The sequence below is a fragment of the Rhinolophus sinicus genome, linkage group LG17, assembly GCF_036562045.2.
Source record: "Rhinolophus sinicus isolate RSC01 linkage group LG17, ASM3656204v1, whole genome shotgun sequence".
Taxonomy (NCBI): Eukaryota; Metazoa; Chordata; class Mammalia; order Chiroptera; family Rhinolophidae; genus Rhinolophus; species Rhinolophus sinicus.
Window position 1 is genome coordinate 11,637,101 of NC_133766.1, and position 17,947 is coordinate 11,655,047.

Consider the following 17,947-nt stretch of genomic DNA (forward strand, 5'->3'; position numbering starts at 1 on the left):
ACATGCCAGTGTTTGCTTTTGATGACACTCACCCTCAGATCTTGTTCATTTGAGCTGCAAACCAGAGGCTCTGGTACCAGATACCTGAGATTTCATCGTTTGCGATGTCCCTGTGTTCTTCCTTCAACAAACATGTTCAACACCTACTATGAGCAAGAAACTTGCTCTCATGCTTTTATTGTAGGCTTTGAGGAATACCAAGGTGGTTAAGACACCTGCAGTGCCGTCAAGGATTTTATGTTCTGGTAGAGGCAGTAAGATGGGCACAAACAGCCACCGTCGGAGGGGGACTGAGACGTGTCATAGAAGAGGTACAAAGTTCTGTCAGCTCAAGAAAGGAGCAAATTGCTTCCACCTTGGAAGGAACCAAGACTGTTGCATGCTGGGAGTTAGATCGGAGCTGTCCTTTTAAGAATAGTGGGATCTGGACGGGTAGAGGTGAGCAGTGCTCTTTCCGGTGGAGCACACGGTGTGAACCCTGGCAGGGAAGTCCAGGGTATATTCTGGAAATAGCAAGTTGTACCTACCCTGTGTCTTCTATCTGTGTTTTCATGGGAAAGTCTCTTAATCAACTTGAGCTCAGTTTCCCCGTGGGGCTAGCTTTATCTATTCCTCAGAATAACTGCAAAGATGAAATGACTTGTATTATAATAGGCAAGGGTGTATAGATCATTGTATGTGATTGAAAAATGGGCGGTAGTGTCCCTCATGCCTGTTTCTGTTTCTTCCCTTTATTCCAGGCCCTAAACTGATGCAAGCAGATTCCTAGGAACTTCTACTGGAATATAGAGTTCAAAGGCAACCAAAGGGAGTGGCAGGTCAATAGTGCTGTTTAAATAAGGAAGTGCAGGCTTGCCCCAGGCAGTTCTCAGCAGAGCCAGCTCCCTCCTGGCTTAAAAGGGCCCTCGTCAGTCCTGGACTGACTGTCCCACAGTTTCCGTCCTTGTTACAAACTCCTGGATGGTGTGGCCATCTTTCCAAGCATCCTGTCACATCCACATCAGCAAAGAGCTCCTCTTTCAAAGACATTTTCTCCACTGCTTCCCCAGTCTTCTGGTTGAAGACTCGGACACAGCTCTCCCCTCAGTGCTATAACCATGCTATGTTAGGAGCTGTGGCAGCCACAAAGGTGCATTCAGCCCAATACCTGCAAACTAGGAGCTGCTAATGAACAATAACACCGTTAATAAAAGACATACCTGCAAGGCCTGACAGTAGCATTCAAACGGAATATAGGGAAATGGGAAAGCAATTCCATCTTAGGGCCTGGGACCCTTTGGAGAAGGGGCTGCGGCAAATGGCACGAGCAGGGCAAAGGCATATAATTCAGACAGACTGCTTGAGACCAGACAGGTATACAAGAACGTACAGGTATGCCTGGAGATAAAGATCATATAGGCTGTGGCTATGGCAGTGGAAATTAAAAAATGAGTATGTTTTAAAGATAAAAACTATACAACTTAAATTCTCACAATGTTTTACCGTTTGCAAAGCTCTTTTGGATACTTCACTTGACAGTTACCATAACCCATGAAATAGGCAGTGAATGTGCTCTTAATACTTGTTTAACAGATGAAATAACTATGGATCAGTGTTTTTATCTTACCAAGGAGTACTGGTCTAGCCAATGATATAACTAGGATCTGAACCCAGGGGGCCTGGTTTCAAGTTTTGTTTGTTAGTTGTTTCATGGCATTTAATCCTGTCCCTCCACACAGGTTATGAGCAGTTGAGTTCTAGAAACGATTTCATATTTTACTTTTGGAATTATGGGGGCATGTTGTGAAGATTATCTCGATTGATTGATTCAACACATGATTACATTTAGTGGGAAGAGATAGATAATAAAAGTAAGCAAGCAATGTGTGTATATGTTAGATGCTGGTAAAGACTAGAGAGAAAAATAAAACAGAGAAAGGGAAATAAGATATGCCTGGGCTGTGAGGGGTTGCTCTTTTCTATAGTGTCATCAGTGAAGGTCTGTGTTATTGTGGTGACATTTAAATCGAGGCCTGAAAGAAGTGAAGTGAGTTGGTGAGTCATGCAGATATCTGGGGAAGAGACCAGTTAAGACCATGGCAGTTATGCAGGTGGGACTTAATGATGGTGTGGAGCAGGATGAGAGAGGTGAAGATGGTGAGAAGTGGACAGAGGTTGTGTGTTTTTTTGTTTTTTGAAGGTAGTGTCACAAGGATTGAGGGATCCATGAGATGTGTGGTCTGAGAGAAAGAGAGGGATCAAAAATAACACCAAGATTTTTAGCCTGAGGAACTGGAAAAATGAGTTTCCATTTTAATGAGATGGCAAAGGCTTCAGGAGGAAAAGGATGTGGGGGGAAGGCCAGGGGATTCTTTGGGGCACTTTTTAAAGTTTGAAATGCCTATTTGACATTTGAGTATGGATGGCAATTGGTTATACATGTCTGGGGATCGAGGAGAGAGGTTAAGACTTGAATATAGACTTGGGAGTGAGCATATAGTTTTAGTGGTTGTTAAGAACTGTGAGGGATCTGAGTTTTACCCTATTTACAAGCTAACAAGTCACCTACTGCAGCCTCATGGATGCTGGCAGAAGACGTGAGAATCTGGGGTCATAGACAGAGGCCTTTATTATTCACAGCAGTAGCAGTAGCCAGACTACCTGCCTTTTCCTGCCATAGTTCCCTGAGTCTCAGTTCCCCAGGGCAACGTGGAGCAGGCTGGAGATGCCTGCACACGCAGTGGTTACATGACAGGAAAGGAACCCCAAGCTGAGGAAACCTGAATCTTTTGTAATGGGCAATAAGCATGCCAACCCTTTGTTCTGAAGGGAACACTATCTCTGCATTGCAAGCTGTTTGCTACATAAACATCCTTGAAAAGACTCCAGAATAAAGCCAGTCAGCATCTCAGCTCATGAGCAGGGCAGAAATGCAAGAGGCCACAGAGAATTGTCTCCCCACGTTCTATCTATCACCCCCTAAGAAGTACTGTGGAAAATTAAAGGGCATTTATGATTTTACAGTGATTGGGTGCTACTGTCATTTCATAGGCAGGAGCCAGGGATATTAGATATGCTGCAAGGTATGGGACAGTCTCACATAAAAAGAATTATCTCATGTCCCATACAACTTTTAATGTCCCATCTGGCATTCACTTCAGTGAAAAAGCAAATTAACATTATTTGAATTATTTGAGCCTAGACTATCGCTGCTTTACAAAATACTTTTAGTTCAGCATAATATGCACTTAGTTAAGTGTATATTAAGCACAATATATGCTTAATATTTAATCATTTAAATCAAAGGAACATTGTACTGTGCTATGCTCAGAATTCTATGAAAAATTACTCACCATCTGGGGGGGATTATATTGCTAGCAACAGTACCAGTTGTTTGAATTGCCGCACTTAAATCAGACTATAGTTGTAGCTGACACAATTATAGTGATTGTGTATGTGTGTGTGTGTGTGTGTGTGTGCACGTGTGTGTATTTTTTCAGCCTTTATTTCATAAGGTCAAATACCACAACCTTTTTTGTAATTACCTAACTTATCTTAAATGCAATTTACTCATTATAAGAAAATATGATATAGTCAGATGTTTATACCAAGTACTGTTGAAATGTCAATGAAGAAGAGGATTGGAAATTGACCGTTTGATTTAGCAGCACAGAGATAAGTCATTAATGACCTTGAAAAAAGAAAAGGTTCAGTCAAAAGGTGGGGACAAGAGTCTCTTTGAAGTTGGCTCAAAAGAGCATGAAAGGACAAGGAATTGCAACATGAGCATCAACAACTCTTTTGAGAAGATATCCCACAGGGGGAGCAGAACAATAGGGGGACATGCAAATCACTGAAAACGGATGCCAAGCCCATAGAAAGGGCTCAATAAATGTTGGCCAAAGAAGGGCTTGGTGACTCATGGAGGGTGCTCAGTAAATGCTGGTCTACGGAATACAGAAGAAACGTAGGCGTCGGGGCTGGTCAGGAAGGGCTTCTGTTTTTTTAAATAAACTTATTTATTTATTTATTGAAATTATTATTCGTTTCAGGTGTACAAAACAATGTACTACCTCTCACAAAGGGATAATCCCCCTCACGCAACTGCTACCCTTCTGACATTGTGTATACCGTGTTTCCCCGAAAATAAGACCTAGCCGGACCATCAGCTCTAATGCGTCTTTTGGAGCAAAAATTAATATAAGACTCGGTATTTATATTATATTATATTATATTATATTATATTATATTATATTATATTATATTATATTATATTATATTATATTATATTATATTCTGGTCTTATATTATAGTAAAATAAGACCAGGTCTTATATGAATTTTTGCTCCAAAAGACGCATTAGAGCTGATGGTCCGGCTAGGTCTTACTTTCAGGGAAACAGGGTAACTGTTAGAATTGCATTGACTCTATTCCTTATGCTGTGCTCCACATACTGTGGCCATTTATATATATATATATATATATATAATTATAGTTGGCATTCATTATTATTCAGCTTCAGCTTCAGGTGTAAATCAGAAACAGTCTCAGAGATATAGAGACAAAACTGAAGGTTGCTAGATGGGAGGAGGGTGGGGATGAGGGAGAGGGTGAGGGGATTAGAAAGCACAATCGGTAACCACAAGATTGCCACGAGGATACGAAAGACATTTTGGCGCATATCATCAATAATGTTGGAAAGATTTTGTAGGGTATCCGATGGACACTTGTCTTATTAGGGAAACCACTTCAGGGACGGTGTAGGAAGGGCTTCTTGGAGTCTTTTTTGAGTCATAAATGATGGAGTTAGAGCAGGAACACTCAGGTGAGAGGGTGTTTCAGGCAAGAACCAGGGCACGAAGATGGGGGAGGGGCGGCCTGCCCGCCAAGCTTGGGAGCTTTTGGGGAGAAGCCAGGCTTGAATAGAGAGACAAGGCTGACAGAAGACCTCGAGTGCCAGACCGTGGCATTTATTTTGGGCCTGATGACTCAATAGGGAGCCAGAAATCTTGAGCCAGCAGAACTTATTGGGAGCGTAGCATGAATTGTATTTTTCAAGCTATGTGCTGTGCTTCTGTGCCAAGTGTTGAAGTTGGGCTGGTTACAGCTCACGCTCCAGACAATCTAATGAGAAGCATATGTTTTTATACTAACTCCAACCTTCAGTTTCTTCCCTGACTTAGGACAATCCTCGCAACAAAATTTGAGGGATAAAGATTAATGGGAAATCAGAACCCACGTGAGGGGTTTAAGGAGGGGTGAGGAAAAGGGGGCCCTCCTGAGTGAGTGCCCTGGACGCTGGCTTGAAAAGGCTGTTTCTGCAGAAAGCCAGGTAGGTACTGCTCCCTCAGCTGGCTGTTAGCAGCAGGCTGATTTGTCAGGCAAGGGCCTTGAAGCCTTAAACACCCCTCTCCCATTTCCATGAATCAGAGTGACAAAACAGTGACCTGGCTGGGTAATTTTAGAGTTGGTGTGATTCATCTTGTCACATATGGTATTGAGATTCTGACCAGGCACGGTTGGTGCATTCTGGGTACCCAGTGAAAAGAGTGGTGAGGGTGGGGCCGAGAGGGCAAACACCAGGCTTTGGCCCAGCTGGACCTGGGTTTGAATCCTGACCTTTCATCTCCTGGCTATGTGACCTTTGACAAGTCCCCGAACCTCCATTACTTCTCTGTCAAGTGGAGATGAGGTTTGTTGTGAGGGTTCCCTAGCTATAGAGTTTGTTGTACAAGAAAAATGTTTATTATTACTATCTTTAGTTTGTATAAATGTAATCATTCTGGCTCATTAGTAAATGGTGGTGTAAATGGAGAACTATGGGAGAGAAGCAGCAATTTGTTCCGGCTGGAATGTGACAGTTCAGCTCATTAAGCCCCTCTTAGCCCCAGATTATTGTCCATTCTTTGGTAATCCTGTTTTTGTCACATGGTCCAGGTTATTCAGAAAGCTCTAACAGGAGATTGCAATCGTTTCTGAATTCTGTAGCTTATTAGATTATGACTCAATAGCCTTTGTGATCCTGGGGCTTTTCGTAGAGAAAGTGGGCAGGTGCATAGCTAGAGGCAATGAGCAGCAAAGAAAATGTTTGTTAACTGGTCACTTTGGGCTCTATGCATACTCATAACTGGCGCTTTCTATTAGGTGATCAGTTGCTGGCTGGGATGATGGAGACACCAGGTATGTTTCCATAGGTGATAGAGCCTTGTTTCCTCTACTCCACCATGGAAATGTTATAGTGCCAGCCACACATGGGGAGTCATAGAAATTCAACGTGGCCTGTAAGGAGGTGGGTCTGACTGGGAATGAAAGGTATTGTCCTAACAACACTGCCAGGGTGGCAACTAGGCTTTTGGTTCCTGAAGTTTGCATCTTCTTGGTCTTTCAGGAGGGTGGGCAGCTCTCTTGTTGCCCTATAAATGCAGATCCTTTCTGATGATGCTCCGACTATTGAAGCAGAAGGGGCCAGGATAGACCAGCCTGGCAGCAAATCCCAGGGATTGGGACGAGCATGAGACTTGGGGTTTGGCTGGGAGTAGATGCAATCACTCCTTCTGAGCAGGACCTCAGAGGGGACAGCAGGGGTCTGATAGGATTGAATGGGAGGGAAAACATCCTGGGACCAATGCAAGGAGCACTGGTGTCTGAGGTCGCACAGATTGAGTGTGGTGGCTTAGAGTGGCCCTCCGCCTAAAGCCTCTGCTGGTTTGAGCAGGAATTCGGCTGTGGCAGTGTCTTTACCTCACTGAGCTGCAGCACCAGAGCCTGGAGCTTCCCCTCGGAAGCTGGAGGGAAGGGCTAAAATAAATAAGATGTATCCGGAAGTGTGGCAGCATCTTGAAACCATACTGGTTGCTCATCTGAGGGCAAGGCCAACAAGAAGGACAGAGAGGAAAACTAGAAATAATCTGGATTCTTGATGACTTCATTCAAGCTCTGTATTAACCAGCTCTGGGGCTGCGCTACCTCTGGAGTTCTTGTGAAGTGAGAGAATAAATTTCTTACTGCTAAGCCAGTGGAATCAGTTTTCTATTTGCAGCCCAAAACATCCTAAATGATTTATTACCTGATAGATTTATGTGGAATAAATGAGGCAATTCCTATAAAGCGTTTAAACACTGTGAAATGTTAACAATTACCGTTAATAGGACACTTTATTATGGAATTATACTTGACTTTCTTCTTTACTAATATGTGTCATATTTCTCCAAATATATATGAGAACATTTTTGGCCAGAACCCAACCTTCTGTTTCTTTGGTGCCCAACTCACTTGTCAAGCAAAATGCATAGTAGATATTAAATATTGATTTCATAATTTATATATATATATGTATACATATTCCCTAAATGTAACCCCTAATGGACAATCTAACCCAGATGTCCTTGTGATTTGGGTGGAGACTGTGTCCCCAAGAAAAAATGTTTCATTTTGTTATTGGAAGGTGAATGCCAAGAGACTCTAACCTAAGTAGTTTGAAAAAGGGGAAAATGGCAGACCTTTCTAAAACTGGAAGGTACCAGAATCCCAGGCTATCGGGGCTGGAAAGGACCTGGGAATCATCTGGTGCATCTTCATTTCACAACTGAGGCCCAGAGACTTCCTCGTGGTCCCAGAGCTAGAGACCAGGCCAGGCGTGCAATGCAGGCGCCAGCCTCCTGCCTCCATCCCTTTCCTTTATTGGTCATCCCTCTCTCTCGACTTTCTCCAGAGTCAACTTCCCTTATAACCTGAGTAAAGGGGAAGCCCTCTCCCCTGAGGCTGTTTGGGCTGCTGGGAATCCATGGGAATCCATGCGAATCTGTTCCTCCTTCCTCGCAAGGTCATTCTGCAGAGCTGCTGCCAGGGACCGGGTGGCCTGGCATGAGACCTGAGACTCGGCACCCTTTGTTGGCTGCAAACATCAGCCCCTCATCTCTGAAGGGACACTAAAGGCCAGGAGTTGGAAAGCGGCCTCTCCATGTCCACACACTGATTAGCAATTCGTGTGGAGGGCCTGTCACAATGGTAATGGGGGACTCCCCATGGGGGCCAGTGCAAAGGAGAGCATAGCACCTCGTCTGAGCGGCCCTGGCTCCGTCCATCCCAGGGAGAGATTTGGGAACTCCAGTCTGTCCCAGTCTGGCTCCGCACATGGCCTTTCCTCCCTTCCTCTCACCCCACCTGCACATCATACACACTCACAGCTTTGTCTGGGTTATTTTCCATACCTGGATGCTCCTAGCTATTCTCATCTCAACAACCCAAAATTGTTGGCCAGTGCAGTTTAAATTTCAGTGCAAATGTTTAGCTCCCCCTCCCAAATCAGAATTAACTACACCCCTTTTCTCTGTTCCCACCATACTTGGTCTATTAAGTCATCATAACATTTAATTCGAGATGGCTTTAGTTGGGTCTTTTCTACTAGATCAGTGCTTCTCAAACTTGAAATGCATACAAATCACCTGGAGATCTTAGTAAACCAGATTATATTACTTAGTAAACCAGAGATTCAGATTCAGATGGTCCCGCATGGGAGTCTGCATTTCTAACAAGCTCCCAGGAGATGCTGACGCTCTTGGCCTGCGGGCCACACTTTGAGTGCAAGGTACTGCTTTTGAGTCGCTTACGGGTAGTTGCCACGTCTTACTCATCTTTTAAATGCCAGCTTGTAGTACAGTGTCTGGCTGATTGTAGGTGGTGAATATTCGTACACATTCGTTGAGTTAAAACCCCCACAACTCCACATTTACCCAGGAGGAGAATGAATCTTAGAGAAGATGAACGCCTTGTCCTTGAACCTCTACCTAGCAAATGGCCAAACTAGGTTTCAAACACAGGCCAGACGCCTCATTTTTTTAGTCACTGACTGACAATGTCTCTTGGGGACCAGACAAGGTGGATGTTTTACTTATTGGGCTCCCTGGCTTTTCCCTTTCCTTCCTCTGCCTTCACCGGGTCTGGGTTGCTTTATCTTCTTTCTGCTGAGTTTTCCATGTTCTCTCAGGCTTCTCAATCTCTTTTCTCTTTTACCTTTCTTTCCTTCCCTCTCCCTCCGCTATTCATCCCTCTTAGTTTTCTCCCTCCGCTGCCCTCTTCCTGCATACCAGCCTCTCTTGGTAAACATTTCTGGGTCCTTTCTGCTTTTATAAAAATGTCGCCCCATATTCCTGGGTGAATCTGTGGTGAAACTCCTGGTGAGGGCAGGAAGATGGTGTCCAGGGGTGGCCTAATGACCAGGGTGGTGTTTCCTAGTCTACTGCAGGAGTTTGCAAGCGTCAGGTGAAGGATGGCTTGCACTGGAATCACCAGTGGTGGGAGACAAGTATGATTCAAAATGCAGATTCCTGGGCCGCAACCCAGAGACTTTATTCAGTAGGGTCAGGGTCAAAACTTAGTGCTGTGTCATTTTGAAAAGCTCTCCTGAGATAATAATGAGGAGTAGTAAGGTACATACCTTACTGTTGGGACCTGTGCTCACAGGCCCTGTCCCTCGGGGTGAGCCAGTGCGTGGCCAAGTGGCCACAGTGGTACCAGGAGGGTGGCCTCTGGTGGAGGAGGCCTTCCTTGCAGGTCAGGGAACATTGTTTAACACCTGCTCCTTCCCCATCCTAGGTGGACAACCCTATAGTGGTATGTCTGACCCAATAGGGGGAGCTCCTTGCTTCCGTCACATTTGGGCAAGCAGACTCTTCTGATGTGCATTCCATCTATTTTTGACTATGAGTCCCCAAACCAGAAATATGTCCATCTCTTTCATCCTTTTAAATGACACTTCCTGCTCTTACACAGTTGTCACCCCCTGTTATTGGCTGGAGAGGACTAAGAGGAAAGCAATTTTCACTCAATGCCTCTAATAGAATATGAGTTTCCTCCTTAGTTTAATTAAATTAAGTTCCAGGACTTTCCCCCATGAGCTCTGTGGGGTCTGACGACCACACATGCAGAATTTGGTAGAATCTTTGAGGCCATCTAGTCTACCCCACACTAATGAATCCTTCTTGCCGATTATTAAAAGACAGACATTCTTTGAAGATAAGCTCTGTGCTGCATCACCAAGCTGTTTGCCAGTATGACGCTCTGCCCTTGGTTTTACACCGTGTGCCTCAATGGGGACAATTTCACTCCCAAGAGGGTGAAAAAAATGTGATTTTAGATATTACAATGGTTTGTGGCCCTCCAAAGGGCAGTATATCTATGGTGTTAAATTTTCATGGGGGAAGGTAATAAGGGAACAACACATGCTGAAAAAGTTTCTTAGGGAGGACAGAAACTAGAAAGGGATTGAGAAACACCGGTTTATGCAAAGGAATCTGTGTCTCTCTGGCTGAGAAGTTACATGATGCCAAGTCATCCACGTCCTTTCACGCTTCCTCTCCTGTGTCCAAGGACAAAGGAGTCAAAGATAAAATTCTCTAACTGCATAGCTCTGATCATTTGTTCCCCTCATTTAACTTTAGCTCTTAGCATTAGTGACCTTGCATCATTTGTATGTGTCTGTTCTGTCTGCATAACTAGATTATAAAGCATTTTAGGATAGAGACCACACATTCATTTGATAGTCCATTTATGTATTCATTCACCCATCAATCATTCATTGAGCATCTCTCGGCCTGGGGCTAGATTCTAAAGAGACAAAGAATACAGGATATGGTCTCCAACTTCAAAGACTTCTCAGTAAACTAAAGAATGGTGAAACAGGGTGACAAGTGTGACAATCAAGATGTATATAAGTTGCACATCTTTGGGAGGAGGCAGTGCTTGAGCTGAGCCTTGAAGGAGAAACGAGTTTCCCAGATAGAGAAAGAACGTGGAACAGGAAGACCATCGCAGACCAAACTGGAAGCTTCTGATATGTCTGGAGACAATGGTACATGTGGGAAGGGACTGGAAATGAGGTTGAGCCAAAGCAAGAGGCATTTAAGGGCAATGGGATTCCACTAGAGAATTGATTCGCTCTCTATCGACAGCAGTGTGGATAGGAATAGTTGAGGACTGGAACCCAGTTAAGAGATGTTACAGCGATGCAAGTTGGTGATTCCTGGACAAGGGCAGTGGGTAGGGAAGGGGAGTCCAGAGACCTAGTTGGTTCACAGGCTGTGGGGATGAGTGAAAATCGGTATCACCATCTGGAAGGGAGATTTATCACTATCTGTAAACTTAAAAAAAGAATATCTATTATTCTTAAAAAAGGGATATCTATTATATCTACTATCTATTAAAACTAAAAAAAAAAAAAAAGGAATAGTCTTATGACTCAGAAATGTCATGTATGGTTGCCTACCCTAAAGAAGAATATTTGTTTGGCATTGTTGGTTTCAAAAAGTCAGATGCACCAACATGTCCATCGATAAAGTATAGAACATTAAAAGGAGTGAGCAGCTCCTCTATGTAACAAAATGGGTCTGTCTCCAACACATTCTCTGACTGAGTGAAAAAAAGCCAGTTGTAGAATGATATATACAGTGTTGATGTCTTAAAGCACAACTCATTGTGGCATTTGGGGGAGCCCCTTTGCAATCAGCTGCCTTTCCACCTTCTTACTCCAAAGTACACTTGTCAGATATTGTCTCACTCACCCACGCAACACTTCCGCTTCCTCTTCTTATTTCTTTATTTCTTATTTCTTAACAACTTAATGTTGAGTAGATACAAAATAACATTTATAGAATGCATGTAAACTATACAGAGTTGGTATACAATCAACACTTCTTCCTGTGCTCCCCACCAACTGTAAGAACAGAAAAAACATTGTCATTATTTTCAATGTCTTGTGAGTCCCTCTCAGATCTGTCCTTCCCCTCTCAAAGGTCACCATTTTCCTGAGTTTTGTTTGTAGTGCCACATATATGTTCACGCTGTTCGCTTGTGTGTGTTTGAATTTTCCCTATATGGAATCATGCAGTGTATTATTATTTTGTGACATTCTCTTTCCAGCTACAATTATATTTTTGAAGTGCTGTGTTTGTAGTTGTCAGAGTTCTTCAGAGAAACAGAACCAGTAGGACTTATGTGATCTATTAGGAGGAAATGGTTCATGTGATTATGGAGACACAGAAGCCCCACCATCCGCTGTCTCAAGCTAGAGACCTGGTGCTATCATTGCACTCTGAGGCTAAAGACCCGAGAACCAGGGAGCTGACGGTGTAAATCCCAGTGCAAGGGCAGGAGCAGACCTGTGTCCCAGCTCAGTAGACAGGCCAGAAGAAAGAGGGTCCAATTCCTTCTTCTTATGCCTTTTGTTCCATTCAGACCCTCAATAGATTGGATGCAACCACTCATATTGGTGTGGGTAACCTACTAAATGCATCGATTCAAGTGCTAACCTCACCGATACACCCAGAAATATTGTTAAATCTGGGCTTCTCAGGAGTGAACATTTTTCTGGCAATCCTCAGAAAATTGGGCACTGTGTAGGTTTGTTTACTTGTGGCTCTTAAGCCTGTTTATACCCAGGAGAATACATTTATTTGTACCTTGTGTTTGTATGAGGTTATATGTGAGGAATCGTCAGGGAGGCACCCTACCCTGTGTGTTCTCCATGCTTTCTCCGATTTCTTCCTTATGTTCTGTGAATTTGGGAGGGAAGTAAGAAAGGTAGCATTGTTGTCAAGGACGAGTCGGAGGAGAGGAAGGGGGGCCTGCAGCATAGTCTGTGAGGATGGCAGATGCCCAGGCATTGTGCTGGAGAATATTTCATTATTTGGCAACAGTTGGTTAGTTATCAATGAAGCAGAGCCGAAGACCAGAACGGAAACCATGACACCCACCCCACCATAAGTTTGGGTTTCCTCCAAAACCATTTCTCTTCTCTATGTGGATGCTGTGAGCTGGATAGAGGATATAAGTCGGCTTCAGGAAGCGCTCTCCACATCTAGAGCCTGAGGTAACCCTTCCCGGGGCTCTTGCCTCCACCTTTGGGCAGACCTACCTTCAGTTCCATGGGAGGCTTTGAGGGTCATCTGTACCCAGGCCTGTCTTTCTTCTTCTACGGACTTTATCACGCACAACTCGTTTTTAGGGCCTTGATCTGCAACGGCCCCGTCCAGTCCCGACCACACCATACCTGGGCCAGGCTGCGGCAAATACACTGTGTTGGGTTGGTGAAGATACTGAGCGCCTGCGTTATGGTAGCCCAAGAGCTGTATGCCATTCATGGACAGTTAGTGCTTATTAGCAAGATATACCATCAGAGAAACTTTTTGTACCGCAAACAGTGGCAGCATCTCACTCTCTACGTGACCATCTTCCTGAGTGGGTGTGTGGATGTGGTGAGCCAGAACCTGCTGTCCTGGAGGTGTGCAGCTCTGGAGCGAGGCGCCCAAGCCTTGGGCATGTTTCTGCTTCTCACCCTGATGGTGTCTCATGTACAGGACTCAGAAGGCGTGGAACTGCAGTCTCACCTCCTGCTCAGCCAGGCCATCTTCCTGCTGACACTGGTGGTCACTGCAGAGCAGTGGGCTCCCGACACACCATAGCTCGGTGTGATGAAGGCCTTTTGTTATATGACAATAGGCTCCTGGCTGATACAGACAGGCTTTATGCTGTACAAACCTATCTCGGGCCATAAGTGGATGGATGATGACAAAAATGACATTATGTTTGTCACCACCTTCTTCTGCTGGCATGTGGCTTTCATTGCCATGTTGATGGTATGGATCTATGGCTTCTCCTTTCTGTGGTATTGTTACATTTGTTGATGTCTGAACCTGAGTGAGCCCGGAAGGGTCCCTGTCACCTGCACATTTGGGAACACCTGGTGGAGAAATCGAGGGAGGTGGAGCTGTCAGAGGAGGAGCGGGCGACTTTCCTTCAGAGGTCCCACCTGAAACAGCAGCCTCTGCTGGGGCAGGCATGTCCCCCTCTCCCCTTCTGGCTTCTCTCAGTGTCATGTGTGGAGCAGAGTGCAGAGGAAAGCTGAATGACACACAAGAGGCGTGTGACTATGACCTTCACTCTCAGCTCCCCAGGTATTTCCCTCCCTCCCTCACTCTCCTCAACTCCAGCCAAGGCAATCTGCTCACCCAGCTCCTCTCTGCACTGCTGACTTCCCTTCAGGAGAATGTAAACTCAATGTACTATATCGCACCTTTGGGTCTTTATAAATACCCCTCATGCACCATGGAATACCAACTAATCACGTTTAGTACATCACACACGTTTGCATGCTTTAGTGCATCACAATGATTTACCTGTCGTAACCACCAGCCCCTCCTCCTTGCTCTTTCTAGGTCTCTTCAATACTCATCCTAAACCTGAGCTGCTATTTTGAATATATGGAACTCATAGAACAGTGACTGAGTTCTTTCTGTTGGTTATTTTATGATTTATCCAAAGACAAGTCAGATCCTTTTTTCCCCGCTTTATTGAGGTACATTTAATATACAAAACATTGCACATATTTAATGTACACCTTTTGATGAGTTTGGACCTGTGTGATACTGTGATAGCATCACCACGATCCTTAGAGACAATTTCCTCTGCAGGGGCCACTAGAACAGAGCAACACCCTGCACATAATGGGGCTCAAAAGGGCTCATCTGCTTCCAGAATGTCTGTCTCTGAGTCCCCGAGTACAGCCTGTCACGTTCTTCTATCTGGGTAGCTCAGCCCGTTGCTCTGTACACACCTCAATCAATTTCTAAGTAGTAATCTCACCCGGACTCTTTCCAGTTCTCATGTATAATAAAATCCAATGGCTTGTTTATTCCATATACTTTCTTTTTATTCATACAACTACCCCTTCAGGTTGGTGTATAGATGATAATCTAAAACTCAAAAAGGATAAGAAGCTGGTTTAAAGTAGCTGGACATTTTGCTATGTCACGTAATGCTATAGCTGGGTGTCAAGGGAGGTGGAATTCTGGAGTGGAGTTAAATTGTGGGGGACTTGCAAAAGAAGGTCTCTGTTACCCATTCTGCTTCTCTCCCTGCTGCCCCCAGGAGATGGAAAATCTGACAGGCTTCCCTTACTCCTGGTCACGGCTGAAATATCTGGGCTTAGGACAGAGAGAGGCTGGGGCAGGAATTCTAGAAGATCATCATCCCTCTAGTTCTCCTCTTGCGTCTGTTTCTTAGGAGAACTCTATGTATCCCTCTTCCTTTGATTCAGGCCCGACTCTTCCTTGTTAGTTTTCTGGTTCAAGAGTTAAGTGCAGGAGGGGTGAATTATTGTCTGGGGCTGCTACCCTCTGGTTTGGGGGGCTGGTGAGCGTTCTGAGTTATTGCAAAGGCAAGAGGTGCTTCCCGTGTCATTTAGATGGGGCTCAGCCATGTCTCAGAACGTGGGGTGCCATGCATGTGGTGGGCATCCAGTGTGTGACCAGCAGGCAACGCTCCATGGAAGGCTTACGCTTTGTAGCAGTGAGGCAATCAGATAGCAATGCTGCTCTTCCCTGGAGATGAGCTGTGGTCTCTGGGATGGAAATGAAATATTCCTCAGGCCCCTAATCATCTGCAGAGCCTCTAGTGTGGAGGGAGCCCACCCATTGAAAATCGTTCTGAGGTTGCAGCTGTAAAATAGTGGCATTCAGTCCCCATTTGAACTTGCTGCCTGATAGGGTCCCAGGATTCTCCAGCAATCAAGGCTCCCAGTTATCTCTTATTGGAAGAAACCCTGGCCAGCCTTCCTGGCCCTTCCCTTGCAACGTAGTCCAGATGTCTCCAGCTCTGCCTTCAGTGGGAATGTGTTTATTTGTATAGGTAAGGGCTTGGAATTAGGAGATTCCAGGTACCCACAAGAGCCCACCCCTGTGACCCAGACACTTGCCCTGCTTCTGGTCCCTACCTACCTTGAGCTGCTCGGCCCTCGCATGCACAGTATGTACCTTGTCTGCCAACCCTGGGAAGCTGGGGCCCCCAAGCCTGTGGAGTTCAGACCCTTAGTTTAACATCTGTGCTTCACCTTGGTCCTGGTGACCAGAAGAACTCAGCGGTTTCCCCTGCAGGTTCTGCTCTGTTCCTGGTTGTCCCTCCTGGGTCCCATCTCCTTGCTTCTCCCCCACAACCTTGGAGATCTTCCCAGGCCTTGCCCCGCCTTGCAACTCCCCCTTCCTGTAGACTAGTTGAACCTCCTCTACTGTCCTGAAGTTGGGGCGGTAGGGAATCTGTTTTTTTCCTACATCCTTTTTTAGCGCTATGGCAAAACTGTTTTTCTACTTCACTCAGGCCTCCTCTTTGATACTAAGAACATATTTTTTTATTCTTTGAACCGAAAAATTGATAATTTTTTGCATCTGGGGGCAATATCTTTCATTAATTAGAGGACGTTTTATGCAAGGGCAGGAAAACAAAGCCAAATATTCACATTTCAAGATATTCTCTCTCTACCAAAGGTAAAAATGGAAGTTACCAAAGCTGCTCTGACAGATCTGTCCCATTTCAGAGTACTTTTGAGGTTCTGTTAGATACTAATGAACTCAGTCTTGTAGTAAATTAATGCCTCCAGGTAGTATTATATCTCACAACATGCATCTTTCAGGTAAATTAATAAATATTAACAGGGGCCTACAAAGCCACAAAGGATTATTACTGAGGCCTTGGACAGGCTTGCTGTTTAGATGACACGGCCCTTTCCGTATTCCTACTTCACAGTATGGATGAGCACTCTGATAGCAATCCTAAACTTTGAAATGTAAAACCAGCTGAAGATAAACTGGGGGAAAAACAAAAACTAAAAAAACCACGTAGAGTTTTGGAGAGAAAGGTGTAATCTTCACCATTATCCACCAGAGGGCACCATCTCAACATGAGCCATGAAAAAGGCACTTGCTCTCTATTTGATATTGAACTACGTATTAATTTAATAGAAATGGAGGAGGGATGACAAGGAGGGCAGAAAAATACAGAAGCAAGTATTGCCCAAGCATCCAGTAAACATAATGAAGGTCCGTTTGTTTCCTGTTCAACTTAGATGTTTACACATGAATAAGTACAGGATTCAATTGATAGATACAGATTATATTTATAGATCTATATACACAGACACATATATAGATCTATATTATACCTATGTATAGTACATATAATAGATAAATAGATAGGTAGGTAGATATGTGTGTGTATATCAAAAACACAACAGTGTCAAAATGCCTCTTGAGCTAAAATGGTTGCTTTTTAGTAATTTTATGAAAATTATCAAAAAGCTCTTTTTAGCGCATCACATAATAAGCAGGCAGTAAATGGTTCGTGAATGAGTAAATAAAGAATCTATTATAGGTGAAGCACAGATGAAATGTAGGTTAAATTCTGATCTGGGTTTTGCAGGATAATAAGAGTTTGTTAGAGGAGCTCAGAGCAGGCATTCTGAAATCTTATAAGTTCCTGTACTCAAAATTGTTTTATGGAAAGTTTGATCATTTTCTTTTCATTTTGAAGGCTGAGGATTATTAATGGTCTCTTATTAATTGAGGGGGAACCTTCTGCCAACAACAACAAAAATGCTTGCGGTTGTTTGGATTATAATCAATATTCAATATATCATGGCAGACATTTAAAAAACTAATTATTGAGCTTTTAAACTTGACACATAGAATTATTGATAATGTAGCAATTTTGTTTAAAGTTGTTCCACTTGTTCATTATTTTTGAATGAAATCATACATTTGATAAATCAAGTTTTCCATATTTTGTGAATTAAAATTCCTTAGACATTGGATATTATGAATTTAAGATATGATTCTTTTAAATACTTTAAATACCTAACAAGGCATATTTACAAACCTAATGAAAATTCTCGTAAGGACTTAAAATGGTGTTTGAATTAGACCTGAGTTCACATGTCAGCTCTGATGCTTACTACGTGTTGCATCAGATCCAGCACCCAATGATTTCCCAAAACTCTGGGCATCTCCCTTATCCCAATTACCCTGGAATTGGCACCAGATCTCTTTGACAAAGATTAGGAAGAAGAGTCACAATAAATACTTGCAAAAATACTGCAAGGTACTCCTAAAGGGCAAAATGCTTTTTTTTTTTTTTTTAATTTTAA

At 43.8% G+C, this 17,947-nt stretch overlaps 2 protein-coding genes across 2 annotated transcripts in view; both read left to right on the top strand.

The window, feature by feature from the left end:
* Nucleotides 1-17,947, top strand: part of RGSL1 (regulator of G protein signaling like 1) — an 86,944-nt gene that overhangs the window by 23,980 nt on the left and 45,017 nt on the right. The gene's annotated exons all lie outside the window — the stretch shown is intronic.
* LOC109449451 (transmembrane epididymal protein 1) lies at nt 12,900-13,658 on the top strand. Its single transcript, XM_019735758.2, is given in 1 exon segment — nt 12,900-13,658. A coding segment is annotated over 1 exon segment (759 nt).